Source organism: Anas platyrhynchos, chromosome 1, assembly GCF_047663525.1.
Source record: "Anas platyrhynchos isolate ZD024472 breed Pekin duck chromosome 1, IASCAAS_PekinDuck_T2T, whole genome shotgun sequence".
NCBI classification, from domain to species: Eukaryota; Metazoa; Chordata; class Aves; order Anseriformes; family Anatidae; genus Anas; species Anas platyrhynchos.
In genome coordinates, this window is record NC_092587.1 from 123,162,459 (window position 1) to 123,178,762 (window position 16,304).

At 35.8% G+C, this 16,304-nt stretch overlaps 1 protein-coding gene across 13 annotated transcripts in view; it reads right to left on the bottom strand.

The window, feature by feature from the left end:
* The window catches only part of CASK (calcium/calmodulin dependent serine protein kinase), a 220,612-nt gene that overhangs the window by 54,040 nt on the left and 150,268 nt on the right, over nt 1-16,304 (bottom strand). For 8 of the 13 annotated variants that reach the window (XM_072027795.1, XM_072027786.1, XM_072027779.1 and 5 more), the window contains 2 exons: nt 12,564-12,581; nt 4,663-4,784 (listed from right to left, as the gene is read on the bottom strand). In XM_072027795.1, the coding sequence (XP_071883896.1) occupies nt 4,663-4,784; nt 12,564-12,581 (140 nt within the window). The remainder of the gene's footprint in view (nt 1-4,662; nt 4,785-12,563; nt 12,582-16,304) is intronic. The other 5 variants (XM_072027807.1, XM_038171400.2, XM_038171386.2 and 2 more) reach the window with 1 other exon arrangement.

Sequence of the window (16,304 nt, forward strand, 5' to 3'; positions counted from 1 at the left end):
GTTTCTATTTCAGACACATTTACAGAAATAGCAACACTTACCTCAAATAATCTGTCTAGGAAAATAATGCAACAAACTTCTTAAGTTAACGGCCAAAAGATATCAGCCTAGAGCACGCTATCTGACTGAGGACAGACACGGACAAAGCTAGCAGCACAGAGAGGCCCCAGTCACACAAAAGCTGATATTGTTCTCCCGCTGAGCAAAAATCTCACTTGTAAATCAAACGACATCTGCATTCAGAATCACCCACAGAAACCGTCCCTGGAGAGGTGACCAGACTACTTGACTCAATAGGAGAAAGTTTTCTCGTCTCCTTCTATGTAGGCAGCTGTGTGAAATAGCAGCTTCCAGTTTTACTTTTTAGCAAACCTGGCTTCCTTTGATATATTGATAGAGATCAAACACAATTGTTAAGATCTTCCCCATTAGGTACAGCCTTTGAAGCCCAGTATACTTTTCAAAACAGATAATCATTAAAGTAATATCTTTTGTTACGATACAGAAAACACCAAATACTAATGTCTCCAAAATTAGTAATCTCCTCACATTTGTTTCCAACTTCTTGATCGGTACCGCTGACAAAAGACAGCAGTGCCTCCCAGGATCTTTTTCATGAAAGTCAATTAAAAAATCTTAATCAAATCATTTAACAAGGTTTCTAAAAACCTGTCAGTGGTAATAAAAGGCTGTTTCACTACTTAAATTTACTTCCCTTTTTCCATAAAGTTATTTATATCCTTTCCTTAACTTCATTACATTCTTTATGATCTACACTGGATACCAGAATGAAACAATCTATAAAGTTTTACATAGTCATAAACCCAGAAATTTCTAAGTCCCAAACAGGAATGTCCTACAGCATTCACTGTAATTATGACCACCACATTTCTAAAAGAAGTGAGAAAAAATAACTGTCCAACCCAAAGTTACTTTTTACATTATAAATATCTATTATTAAACAATATATATATGTATATATATTTACATAATGAATATTTCCAAATGCTTGTTTCTAATAGGGTCTTTTCTTTACTCTCCTTGGCAAACAAAATCAAGATGTTAATACTGAATTCTTTAACTTCTGTACAGTAAAACAAACAAACAACCCCCCCCAATAGTTTCTGTAAAATTGAAGCTATTCAATAAACTCACATGAGGGCATGCTGATATACTGCAGGATGGGGCCTAGAGTGAATATAAATTACTTTATAAGCAATTATCACCTTTTTCCCCTTGTTTTGAATGGCTTTGTCACAGAAGTGGAAAGAGACTTCAGATAGTTAACTAAGTAGACATACAGAAATGAACCAATTAAGAACTATCAACGGGATGCTAAGAACCCTGCCTTCTGTGGCCCTCAGAGGTGCCTGTTCAGAAGACATCATCTATTTTGTGATCTATACAATCTGAAAAAAAAACAGCAAGTTTGCACTCTTAACACAGAGACTAGCCTTTTATTTCCTCTCAGAAAATAAGTTAGTTCAGAAGCAAAAGAAGGTATTTCAGCAGCAGGAATGATCTATCATCATGTGCCCTAATCTAAAAATAAGGATAACTCTTGAGAAAGAATAAGAACATGAGAACAAATTTAACTGTGGAAAACGGCCAAGAAAGAGGAACAGCAGTTTTTAATGCAAAGTGACAACTTAATGACAGATTACAAAATTCCTACTTAGTGGAATGTAATATTTCATAGGTGACTTGTTCTGGTGACTTCATTAACCCCAAATACTGAAGAGGAATAAACGGTTTCCCCAACAGAGAACTTCATTGAAGTACAACTCAGGAGCTCTTCAAAGTTCTGAGAGGAACTGGCATTGTATCAATGCATAAACAGAAGGTAAGCTCCCTCATTCAAGTTTCTGAAATGTAGAACCTACCCTTTCAAATAACAGCCTTTAACTGGCTTCAGTCTTTCATACGTGTATTTTATAACACTGGAATCTTCTAGAATTTTATTTTGTATTATTCTCTTCCAGATATTTTTGGGAAGATTCTATCATCGCCCTTACACACAGCACAACAAAACAGAAATGCTTTTTGATAGTGTTTTCTTCTCACAAATATGTTATTATAGAGTGCATTTAGAAGTATCCCTTTCTAAGAGAATGACCATGACTTAAAAAGAATGGCAAACATGACATAAATTCACTTCAGTATTTTCCGGTTTAATAGGCTACAGCAGACCATTAGAGAAATATTATCATTGCTGAAATACGATGAACAGACTGCTACCGTAAAGAACAGAAAAAAGTAAAAACATTGCAGAAGCATGAGTTAATGCCTAAACGACTTATCATGAAGTGAAATACTTCAACAAATGCCATCTAGTTTACAAAAAAAAAAAAAAAAAAAAAAAGAAGTTGTATGATGACATAATAGAATCAGTCATAGAATGGTTTGGGCTGGAATAGACCTTAAATCCCTTAAATCGTCTGGTTCCAACCCCCCTGCCATGGGCAGGGATGCCACCTCCAAGATCAAGATGCCCAAGGCCCCATCCCCATCCAACCTGGCCTTGAACACTTCCAGGGATTATTCCCACCTACCATTCTTTGGTTTTCACAGTAGAGTGTTACCAGAGCATTCTTACTTTCAAATGACACTAAAACAAAAGATGTTGTTCACTCACTAGTGGTTATTCAGTCTACAGGACTGCAGTATAACTAAGTTATAAAAGGAACGCCCTCAAAATACAAAGAATTGTTGACATTGGATCCTCAGGGTCAATATTTTTGCTCTACAGGCTTGTTATTTTGTGTTGTAGTATGCTAATGTAGACATAGGCCTCTGTGGATTTGTTTCCTTCATCTGAGTGTTTTCTTGGTGGAATGTGTAGGTTGCTTTAGAAAAAAGTGTAGTCTTGCCTAAAAGCAAGTCACCTTGTCTTCACGTGTCTTCAACAAGCAAGTCACGTGTCTTCAACACGAAATATCCATATACCCTGGAATCAAATCTGGGAAAGTTTTTCAGCTGATTGTACTGGGTCTGGTTGGGATGGAGTTAACTTTCCTTGCAGCAGCCCATACAGTGCTGTGCTCTGCACTTGCAGCTAGAACAGCACTGGTATCACACCAATGTTTTGTCTATTGCTGAGCAGTGCTGGCACTGCATCAAGACTCTCTCCACCCCAGCCAGCCCTAAAAGGACGGAAGGGATATTCCATACCATGTGGTGTCACACTCAGCAATAAAGGTGGGAAAGGGGAAGAAGAGGGGGGGCTTTCATGATGATCTCTGTCCTCCCAAACAGCTGCTACACATATTGAGGCGCTGCTTCCGGGGAACATTGCTCGTTGATGGGAAGCGGGAAATATTTTTTTTTCTTCCCTTTGTGCTTCTGATTGGCTTTTACATTTTTTTTTTTTTTCCTTTCTAGCATACTGCCTTCTCCTCCCCTCTTCTTTTGAGGAAGGGGAATGAGAGAGTGGTTGTGGTGGAGTTTAGCAGCCCAGCAGGGTGGAACCACCACACTACTTTTTGACCTTTGTATTAGATCCTAATACTGTGTAGACACAGAAGCCAATGAAACATGATTTGCATCTGAATTTGTCCTTCCAAGAAGGTTTTGTAACTAAATATGAGGGATAAACTGTAAGCTTGCAGTGATGCTGAAGGTCCCTGTTGTGACCAAGAGCTGAAGTTCAGCAAACACTTCTACCTCAAAGTTGAATGTGTGTTTTCCCAAATTCACACAATTTTGGAGGAAGCACGATGTATCTGCTTATGAGGCATGCTTTGTTAAAAGCCATTGAGAAATATAAATGGGATTTTTGCATGTGACAAGCTGGGAGGCAACTTTGAAAGCAGGAAGTTCTTAAATCACAGAAGTCTTTAAGTCACATGCGAGCATTTTTCAAACACCACACTACTTGATTTTCAAAATTAATTTTGCAAAATGGAGCAATTTTCTTGGAAGAAAAATCTATGAATCATCTGACATCACAGTTCATCTGGACATACAGTCAGACAGCGAACTATGTTGAAAGACAGCTAGTGAAGAAATGGAAACCAGATCTTGATTGTGCCGTATCACGAGGCACTAACCTGTACCTTTCAACTCTGTGATTTTTGCATGCTTTTTTGTGGAACATCAGCTGTTGTCTTATGTATTAATGGCTCTCATGAACCTCAGGCTAATGTTGATTTACATGACTGTGGCTATTGCTTACTTTAAGTATAGGACAGAAACTGGCACACTCAGGTGTTTCACATAGAAAAATGTCATATTTTTCATATTTTCAAGGATATCCATAGAATTTTTCTAAGATTATTACTTAAAAATAGTAATAAAAAGAAGTCAATATGCACAGTTATAAAATTACATTTTGGATTTAAAATAAAAAATAAAATCCAGCACTTACCACATGAAAAAAGCTTATTATGATAAATTATTTTAAAGTACAGCAACTAATTCAAACCAAAGTATGAATCATTTACATATGATTAAATTAACTCTAATTTTTCTAAAATGTTCTGCATGTATAGTACAAAAATGTACTTCTTTTGTCAAGTGCTAGTTGTTTGTTACAATCCACATCTAAATAAATTAACTTGCTATGAAACAACAAAAAAGAATATATGCAGAATAAAACCAAATTCTGGCTAATGAACAACAGATACAAAAATGTATTCAAGCTGTTTATCTCAGAAAACTTACATCTAGTAGCGTGTGAAGATGCTGATCCTGGAAAACACTGTGAAGAAAATCTAAGTCTTTTTCACTGCAATCTGTAAGTGCATGAATTTCCTCCAGGCTGTCGAGCACCTGTGAGACTGCTCCTATGGGGCAATAAATAGGAGGGGGAAAAAAAAATTAAAACTCGATAGAGCAAAGACTCATGGCAAACTGAACTTTGGAAAAGGAAACTTTTACTAATCTTGTATAACTGGAGCAGGAACTTAAAAAAGCCAGAGTTTTACAGGAAAACACACTGAACAAACTTCATGAATATCAACAGTGCCCATATGTAATTATTCATAAGAAATGGTTAAACTGAAGGGAGGTTAAAACCTCTCTCAGGTATTTATTAAGTTTTGCTGGGTTGTACTTAGTCTGGTTTCCAACAACGTCTTATGAAGTCACTTGCGTTATCTGCTCAACCGCCTGTCCTCACCATTTTTACTTCGACCTTCCCTTTCTTCACCTTTTGAACAGTTGGCCCATTTCAAATACACATCCCAAATTGGTAGAAATTTGAAAGAAACAATGCATTCAAAATTCTTTTTAAAATCAGCATCTGGATAAAGGAGGGAAGACAAAGAAAGACCTGACTGCTTTGTCCTCTAGAGTACGAATAAAAGGCTGTAAGGTTAGCTCAGATTTTTTTTTTTTTACTGTTCTGCTTGCCTGGTTATCTCAAAACCAGACTTAGCACTTGCTTTCTTTTGAGAACAATGGATTGTTTTGGGTCATTGAAAGATGGGGTGATTTTTATATGGGTAAGGGTGAAAGAAGAAATGAGGGATATGGAGACATAAGGGAAAACCGGAAGGCATTGTGGAAGGTGGAAATCCATGAGGAAAGTTCAACTCATAGCTGGGAAGGACAGAGAAACACAACATAAATCATAGTAAAACAGCCCACATAGATTCCTTGTGGAACACCTTGTTTTAAAAATCAGGTATTGATGGAGGCTGCCACTTGCTCGCATTACTAAAATACTAACATTGGCTTATCTAAACACCTATAGCTCATGTCTTCAGATTTTTCAACCAATGTAGGTTACATTTCTTTAAAAAAGTGGTGGCTGGATAGCAAGGAGTAAGACATTGTTTGCCTCATTGTAGTTGCTGTACATCGGAGCTAGTGTGCTTAAGAAGAGAAAAAACAGCTCCATCTTTGACAGTGAATAAGTATGCTTTGTTTAAAGGAACCTTCTATACTCTTCTGCCTGCATCACATCTTGCACACTTGGAGACACAGCAGGAAACCTGAGGAAATACAGGAACCCGGAATCTGCTGGTAAGAGCACAGAGAGATGCACAACGAAGCCTCAACGGCATGGAAGAACTCAAAAAGGGACCAAAAAGCAAATGTGCTGAGTTTCTTTTAACATTTTCTGTACCCCAGTTAAAGGCTGATGAACTTATGAGACTGTCAAGACTGAAGGAAAGTGCTTGACATTCTAGGATACGGTTGACAGAAAATAATTTATTAGAATTCCCCTCTATTTCTATTCTTGTCAAACTCAGAGCTTAAATTAATTATTTTCTAGCAAAACTTTGCTTTCTAGGCTCAAAGCCCTTTCTACGTATTTGCAGTGTCGACTTTACGGAAAACATGTGAGAAGATTCAATTCAAAGGCTCAGATATCCTGGAGTCTTGTAATACTGCTTGAAGGTGCTCGTAACCACAAAAACCAGAGCCAAAACCACAACCGATGAGAAGCATGCTCTAAGTTCTATTATTACTTCGCCAATCACTGAACGCGTTGGACTTTTTATTTGACAGTATTATTTACTCTGAGAATTTGATTTTGTGCAATACTTTGGGGCCTTTCAAAGAGAAAGAAAAGTTACTATTTCCTTAACATTTGCATCTGAACAATCTTTCGAATACCTGGAAATGCCAGAACACTAAACACTAGCTCTTGTTTCTCCTGCCTGTTGGTTGCACTGGCTGTACTGCAACCAATAGATGGCTGTAACAGAAAGTTTCCAAGAACATTCTTAACAAATTTGATGGCAAGTTCTGACAGTGACTTGGTAACCTCTCAAAAATCAGTTTCACTTTTTTTTTTTTTTTTTTAACCTACAATCTTGTTGTCTATCTACTGCCATGTCCTTCCATGTCATCACACATGTACAAATAACATGCACTTGCATGAGAAAATGGCATAGTAGCAATAGACTGACAGCACGTTATTGTTTAAAATAGTGACAGAATAATAAGTAGGCATTTTTGTAAACACTTAAACTCTGTTACGGACACTTGGTTCAAAGCGTAACAATACCTTTCAGAAGAGTTTTAAATTCACATAAAAGATACTGTCTAAAATAAAAATAACCAATTTTTGGAGAACACCTGCCCCTAAAATAATCCTGTTCTGTTCAAGCTAATTTCTAGCCTTTGAGAAAAAAAAAATACAACAAACAGTAAGGTGTAAAGGCATGCAATAGAAGTGTAAATGCACTCAATATTTATGGTTATACTATGTGTCCTCTAGAAATAGCATTTAATCTCTTTTTGTCATTGAAAATGTACCCATTTTAGCCTCAGCACAGACGAGAAAGGACTTAGGTGAGTTGTTACAATCATACAGTCTTAAGCTCAGATTTCAAATGGTCTTTAGTAGTTACAGACAGACTTTCTGAATATAAAAATCAGAAAAATGTATAAATATTAGTAAACTGGAAAAAAAACAACAAACAAAGAACAACTTGACTGACTTTTTTTGAAGACTCCGTAAAGCAAACTTTGTTAGAAAATGCTGCTTACTGCCACTGAACTTTCAAGTAGCCTCATCCAATTAGGTGAGATGAACATCACCCTGCACATCAATTTGCTATAAAAATGTATACACATACAATTGTGCAGGAAATGTTGTAATGCCAGGGATAAAAATAGAAGACTCTTCTTCAAAGTTACAGTAATAAAATCTGCACCAAATGTGATGCTATTGTGGTACTTGTGGATCTTACTGTAATTGCATGTTCTCAGTGTGTGCAAAGGAGCAGTGGTGTTCGGGGTTGTATGCACAACCTCATTTTTCCTGTATTCCCGTAAGACTATATAAGAAAGGATGGGTGTGACTATTCACACCTATTTGGTTCCTTTAGTGTTTTGTTTGCTTGGTTTGGTTGTTTTGGTGTTTGTTTTGGTTCCTTTGGTGTTGACATTTCTGAAATGCTGAAAACTATGGGTTCTCACCACGTTAAAAAAAAACAGCCAGATGAATAAACAAAAAACAGCCTGAATGCTTACAGTAGTCTTCTGCAGTCATTACTAATACATGAAACTTCACAATTAGTAGAATGACTTCTTAAGAATAATACCAAATTGCTTTTAAGAAGATGGGAAGATGAACTGAGTACTTTTCTTCCCATTGAGGAAGATCTATTATTTGTCAGTTAGATCTATTTGCCTTCTAAGACAGTAACTTGGCATTATTTCTTCACCCGTTGTGTTGCCAAAGTTATCACAGGTATTTCCTGCAGATTCTATTACCTAATTTATAAACAAAAATTTATGATGGCCATTCAGAAAAGGTTCTCTCTGAATTCTATCTCTAGAGTCTTCGTAGTTCTCATACAGCTCCTCGATTATCACCTGAGGTTAGAGCATCCTGGACACTGGTTCATCAAGTTGCAAGTAGAAAAAGCTTTGGTAAAACACAGTACCATTACTGCGTCCTGGCATCTCTAGGTATTCTAACCTGGAACAAATGGTTTGGCTGATCTTTAGAGGTATTAAGTAGCTATTTACTGCTTCCCTTGAAAAGAAAAAATATCTTGAAAATACTATTCTAAGAAATAGCCTTGATATTCTAGAATAGAAATATGTCTCCACTACAAAACACCCCATAAGATTTTTTTTTGGAAGCTCAAAAAACAGGGCAGGTAGAACTCACTTCCTGTATTATGCAACAGGCAGCAGGGAGAATTAAATTACTAGCTTCCTTTCATGTAGCACTGACACGTGATGACTGAAACAGGGTTTAGGTAAAAATACTTAGATCTTGCTGCTAAACACAGAGACTGCCTGGCAAACACATTCTGAGAGAGAGAAAAAAAATAAAATCTTATTTTTGTTTAATATTGACAACTACGCATGTACTTTTAAGCCTTGATCAGTTGTACACCCTCCTCTGAGCAATGTAAATTTGTGAAAGGAAGCCTGACCTTGTTTAAGTATAAAACTATAAAATGGTGACCTTTTAGCAAGTCTCCTCCAATTAGTATTCCAGAAAATGACTCTGCAGAACACACATTAATAGCCATTATAATAATAGTACACTTTTATTAAAGTGACACTATCAAGATCCCAACCCCCTGGATATGTAGAACCGTATTGTATTATGTTAATTTCCCCACACCAACCACTAATTTTAATCCTGCTCATTCTCATAAACTGTCTTAATTTGGAACAATTCTGCAGCTATTCTATATATTAATCTACAGGTAAGTAACTATGCCTTAGAGCTTTTACAGTGGCATTTAAATGACTAACCAAAGATTAGCTGCTATTTGTAGTTTCCCTACATACCACAAATCTGTCCTTATGTCAGTCAATCTACAAACACCACAAGCTGCCTTTGCCTACTTCACCTCTTGGCTGTCTTCTTGTGTGCAGCCACTGGAGATGAAGTTAAAGAACAATCCTGGGTCTCAAAGCATAGGCATTTTACAAGGCTGGATTTATATTTCTCTTTGTTTATGAAGAAGTCAGAAGCTAGCACATATAGCAAGGACAGCAAAAAAAAAATCATAAATTGTTAGATTTTAGAAAGACTGAATGAAGGCACTGAATACAATCTCATAAAAAAAAAAAACAAACCAACAAGCATATAATCTTTTGCACAATCGAGTGCAGTTCTTTTCATAAAAAATGGTCTTATAAATATTGTGAGATTCTGACAGAGTACATCTGGTGAAGAGATGGTGAGATTATTTTTATCACTCTGCAATGAGAGTTTCAAGTTTCGTGGATTTTTTTTTAATTTTATTTTTAACATATGACAAGTCATTCAAAGATTCTTTGGTCTTGCATTAAGAATCCAGCGACCTTTAAGCTACCTATTTAGTGATAACTGCATAAATCCGTGCCTCCATTAGTTTTGTTTTGTTGGCATCTTATTAAAATAAACCAAAATCACAAGCCATAAACATTAAACAGAGTATGCAAAGCAGGAAATTAAGCACTGCATCAAAAATGCTGTGGAAATGACGGGGTGTATGTCTGCTGAGATTTTCAAATCATGTTCAGTTATACATTAAAAACTGTCCATGTCAGCCACACATGAATACCTAGGCTCAATATCAGCATAATTATAAATTTTTCTGTCCATGTTACGTGGAAGATCAAATTTGCCTTAGTATCAGTGGATAAGAGTTAACAGTATATAAAAAAGAATCCCTCTATTGCCTCTTTCTGTAAAGAAAATACAAAATATACACTGTTTTCATTAAAGGCAAGAAAAGAATCTTTTACAGACACAGGACCTTTCCACTACTTGTGGGGATGTAACTTTAAAGCTTAACAGAAAGCCGACTGAGGCTCACATGATCTTCCTCGCTTTAAACCACATCTGTGTGAATCACTGAAGCTGAGAGGCCTCTAACCTCACATGGTAATTTGTTGCTCGTTGCAGTGCACTCATTCCACAGCAACTGTCTCTGCAAGGACAGATGACAGCTGAAGCATGCATATATATATATATATGTATATATATATGCATATATGCCTATAACTTAAAATAAGGTAGGAGACGCGTGTTTCACATATATATGTAACAGTGTAATTACAACTAAAGACAGGCAAAGACTCTCTCCTCTCATTTCAGCTTTACAGTGTTTACTGACTTCTTGCTTCCTGTTCTGAAACCAAACAGCCAAGTTTAGGTATGCTCTACATTTACAAAGACTCTCCTGCATGCATATAATTCTGTGAATGTTTCTGGGAAACAATCAAGACGGTAATTGTATATATATAGACGTACACACACATATATATATATATTTTAAAAAAGCATGAAAAGTAAAGGGAGAGAACAGGAAAGATGGAGGTTTATGGAGACTACAGTGAAACTGCAGAAAGAAGGCATGTGATGGAAGAATATGGTAGGGAGGCGTGATGGAAGAATATGGTAAAGAAACTGGGATAAATTAAAGGGAGCAACACCTCTGGAATACACAGAAGGAAAGAAAAGCATATAATAGTTGGAGAAGAAAAGCAAAAGTAACAGGTGCACGAGAAAAGACAGGGGAAAACGGCAACCCCCCAAAAAAACAACGACAACAAAAGCTCCTAAACACAAGCAGGAATGCTGAGAAGAGTAGTATATATGAAACAGGAGAGAAAGAGAGAAAGAATGAGCAAGAAAGAGAGGAAGGAAAGCAAGGAAGAGGAAATAGAAAGGAAGAAACTTGTGCTTGATTTTGAAGCTAACCATTCTTTTATTCTGTACACACAGGGGCACTATGAGTTCACATCTCTAGCTTTCTCCATATTTGGGACCTTTACATAATGTTCACCAGCTCCTTTTCTTAGCTAACTCTCACCCTAAAACTAGGCACAAATATGACAGAAGACAAACCAGGGTGGAGGTAATGAAACATGTAGTGAGAAGGTATTGCTTTTCAGAAGAGACCCACACCTCACAAGTTGCATGTTCACATGCAAACAACCAAAGAACTATTTTAACAAATGAGTGCCCTTCACTACTACTGCCTTCAATACTTTCTTTTGCATTGCAGAAATAAATGGAAGCCCTCTCCTGAGCACTAAGTGGGCACAGCCTTTTATTCAGTAAATTTACTGAAGAAAGCACATTCCAAAAAAAAATCAGTGGCTGAGGCTTTATACGACATTTTCTTTTTTACTACAAGTGCATACAAATAATCCTGTTATAAAACTTTTATATAGAAATCCACTGAGTTCTCACTCTTAAATTACTGGACACGCATTCTGAGAAGGGGAAATAGGAGGAAAAGGAACAACCTCTGCAACCTCTGAGATCAAAATAATCAAACAAACAAAAATCCATGATTTTCTTCAGAAATAGGGACGTGTCTTCCTGACCTGACTTAGGACAGAAGAAGTATTAGTTTACAGATCTTAAAATGGTACAGGAAGAGAAACACTTTCTATAGTTTGTATTTTGAGATGCTGAATTTGTTTGTTTTCAAATGCTTGTGGTTTGTATTACAAGGTCTAGAATCTTGTACCTGCTCTTCAGTCTAGCATAGTCTACAGGTCTAGAAGTGCTTGTGCATTCAGTCTCTTATGAAGTGTGCAGCTAACTTGTGGCAGAAATCTCCACCCTCCACCTCATTAATATTCCTTCATTAAGGGGACACAGACTGTATAGTTATTTAAATCAGCTGTATGCATATACACAATGTATATGCATATATCACATACCACGTCAACACAGAATAATCAAGAAAGTTCATGCAAGGTTATCACAAGAAAATATATGATTAATACTACAGTATATGCTTAGTGTTCAGGAGAAAAAAAGTTGTTAGTCCATGAAAACAGTAATTTGGGAATTAAAATGCAAAACAAAACAATTTTATCCCATATTAATTTAATGAAAATGTAATCTTATTTCGGTTGTGTTGCAAATACTGAAAACAAACGAACAAAAAAGGTAGTTTTAATACTGCCTCTAACCTTGAACACTCAGAATTCTCTGGAAATCATACTACTTCTGGTTAACTGTACTTTGAAAGTTATAGATAGATTTAATCAAAAACATACAGGCTATTTTTTCTTGATTAGGCAGTATTAAAACTGAAAACAGTAAAGTGAAGAGAAAAAAGCTGATTTTTAAACATGCAGACACATACTATAGCTGAGTGATACGCCTTAAAGGAAAACAAAGGGATACCTACTTTCTGCTGCTAGAAGTCCTAGTAGGAAGGCAGCATTTGGACAAACAACAAACAGTATGAAGATTTCAGAACAAGCGATTTATAAAGCTGCAACCTAGCATACTACTTCAGCCAAAAATAGTATGAACAAAGAAAACTGACAATAACCCCCCCCCTCCATTTTTTTTTTTTTTTTAATATGGTTTCTACATCTGAAGCAAATGGGACTTGTGGAGGAGGATGGGAGGAAAACAAGCACTTGGCATTGGGAAAGTAGCACATATATGCAGTGTTAGGCACCTAAAATACCATTTTTTTCCAACATCAGTACACAGTTTCAAAATACTCGGAGAAAACATGATTTAAAGTAAGAGTACTGTAACAGGTGAACTGGAAAACTATTACGGTATACTGTAAATAAAGTGTAACATCACATTAATTGCTTTATACACTTACGTTCACTAATTAGAATTTAACAATTCAATTATATTGATTTTTTTAAAAACAAGTTTCAGTGATTAAATTATGGAAACTACTTAGAAATACAACCATTTATTACTGATTTTAATTCATGGTGACTTTCTGTATTGGTACTTAAAAATCTTTGTACCTAAACACACCATAATAAAAAGCTGAAAAAACATAAAGATAATGGGGAGCTGGAAACACTCAGACTTACGATCTGAAAACTGACAGTCAGTCATACTTGTACAACTAGGGATGAATGACAGTAAATTATAAGGTGTGTACAATTTACTGCCCTTTTTCCATACACTCATACTTTAAACTGTTACACAAGATCCTTTGCAAATATTCAGAAAATCAGTGGTAATTTTTGCTTAACAGTATTTCTTTTTCTTCCTCATGTAGATGAGACTGACAGCTTTTAAGTTCTGGGCTTATTTGGCTCATGTTTCATGGAATCTAAATTCCACACAATTCCACACATGGAATCTAAATTCCATACAATTTCACTGCTAGTGAATTAAACTAGTGGCCACGTGTTTGTTGCGTGATCCCACCGTGAAAGCCTATCAGACTGAGCTTTTAAAATTTTATTACTTTCAAATTTGAAAATCAAGAACTCACATTGTTCAAGTTGTCTCATTTGACAGGACAAAAGAGTCCAAAAAGAAAAAAAAGCATGACAAATTTATGCAAAGCACTAATTAGACAAAGTATCAAGATGCATTTATAAAAATGCCATATGAAACTTTTACCTTGTAGTTTGAAGAAACAAGCTAAAACACTATTGTAGACCTTAAAATGCCTGCTTCTTACGCAAGAAAAAAGCACTGCCTCTATGCTCATCACATTACACATTTACCACAGAGCTCAGAGAGCACATAAATGTTCAGGAAGTACTGCAACAGTGCTAATTGGTAGCCTAGGCTAAATAAGTGCATCTGGTCAGTATATCTAACATATAATATGTTGCTCTACTTTCTATGTGGTTAAACTGAAACAAAGCATTATAAAATACTTCACAAGAACTTCGTAAGTTATTCTGAAACTGTTCATCACATATCAGCATACAAACACCACAAACCAAGCTATACCAGCGTGCATTATAGAGGAAAGTTCTTTAACTAAATGGTAAGATCTGCTTTAATCTAAAAATCAGTTATTCAGTTTTCCAAACACAAGGGATGATCCACTCGCTTAACTCCTAAAGCAACTCAGTAGATGTGAAAATATGGCTAAAAAAAGGTTTCTGAAATACAAAGCTGTAAAAGGAATTCTTCATTTTACGGGCTTCACTGACTGTTGGCTTAAAAACCTAGATGTCCTGAATCGACTCAAACTCTTAGAGTAAACTAAATGGCCTTCCTGAATTCAACTTCCCAAGCCAAATTTTCACACAATTTCACAGTGTTTTCTTGGTCTGCCACAGAATGCGTGACTGAAGAAGGAAAAATCAGAAAACTGCAAAGTTTTTGTGCTGATGATGCTCATTCTTCAGCCAGAGGTGTTGTTACCAATACACTTGAAAATTATACATCTGGTCTCTTCTGTTATGGGACAAATGGTTATCATATGACATAAACAAAGGAAAACCTCTATCTTGATATAATGTGCAACCAAATGATAGGAGGACCTAGAAGGGTGGGAGGGAACAGGAGGGGGAAGGTCAGCAAAGAGCAAACTGATTATGAATTTCTCTTTTCCCTCATTAGTTTCATGGTCTACTTTAAACTCTCTACTGAGGCAATTTTTTTCATGTGCCATATTCAGCTTTTAGAGCTGCTAATTGATTACTTCTGCTTTATATTTGTTTCAGAATATTAAAAATATCTAAAACATTTATTAGCTTGGAAAACTAGCATTTTACAATGTCATGAAGACACGTGGCCTAACAGTCAAATGTTTTAACTTCTAGCAAAAAACATTTGCAAGACACTTTCAATATGAGCTGTTTAGCGCATTTACTGGAGAAGTTACTGAACACAGAGAATCAGCGGTCAAGTAATATTTTAGTTTAATTATTTTTTTATTATTTGCAATTATTTAATTATTAAATATTTACCTAATGTTTCAAAGCATTTTTAAAGCCTTTATTATAGTCTCTCAAAATTCTGCAAGATTGAATTCTGCTAGGTTGTCAACAGAGTGCTAACAGGATTAAGTCATTCAGAGGACAATCGCTGATGAAAGAGGGAATAGATAACCAAGAACAAATATATAATAATAAATAGCTGCAGGAATCAAGAAGTTTTAACACAGTCTGTAGCCAAGAAAGGAAAATGTATGCAAAAAAAAAAAAATCTGGTTGATTTTAAATTAAATTTATCTGTGTCTACTCACATCTAATTTACTTATGAAATTTGCTGATCTGCATTGGAAAGCACTCTAATCAGAATATCCTCTGCAATTATGCATGTCAAAAAGTCATCTGACTTGCTGTCCATAGTGCTTTGGTATCACAGGCTATTGCTGTGGGAATAGTATAGGGAAACGCTCAAAGCATCCAGTAATCCCAGGTTCATGACACTGAGGGAGAACATCTCTAGCCTAATCTGGAAAACAAAACTGAAATTTTCTGTTTCTGTGTTTAGAAAGACCTGGAGGACAGGATATACAATTTGCAAAATTTAATAAGCATTTACATTTCTGTATCTTTATCTTAGTAGGAGCTAAACATTTGGCCATTCATTTGGGCAATGACAAATCATTTAATTTTAATGGTATGCTTCATGAAATTTTATGGGAGGATTAAATAGACAGCTACATTTAAAATATTAAATGTTCTTCACTAGCCTTTATGATCTAAAGTAACATTGTAAGTTGTTAGAAAGGAAACTTAAATTACCTGAAGACAGTCAAGTTTCCACTGACATTCAAGGGGTTTATGTCTAATTTCTGTAAACTAGTTCAGTTTAGAAACATCTCAAGAGCCTGTCTCTGCAAGTCAGAAACATCTGAAAACATAATCGGTGCAATTCTGAAGAGGAAACGACACAGATTTCCATATCTAGAAATTTCAGAAGCTGGAAGTCGCAGTATCTTTTCTTGGAAGGCTCAGTGTTTATCCTCAGATATTAAGTATTTTATCAGCTAGTGTAGTTAGTAAGGGAAAACACCATGAAAAGCACTCTCTAGAAATGGTTTCCTGATCACTGTGATCTCCCATCAGTAAGATCGACAATGTTATTTTAGAGAATTATAAAGCTTTTCTAAGAAATCCAAGCTATTGTTTCAGTTATTTCAGAGGTAAACACAGTGCAATAATGGACCTAGCACAGATATTCTGTAGAATTTATG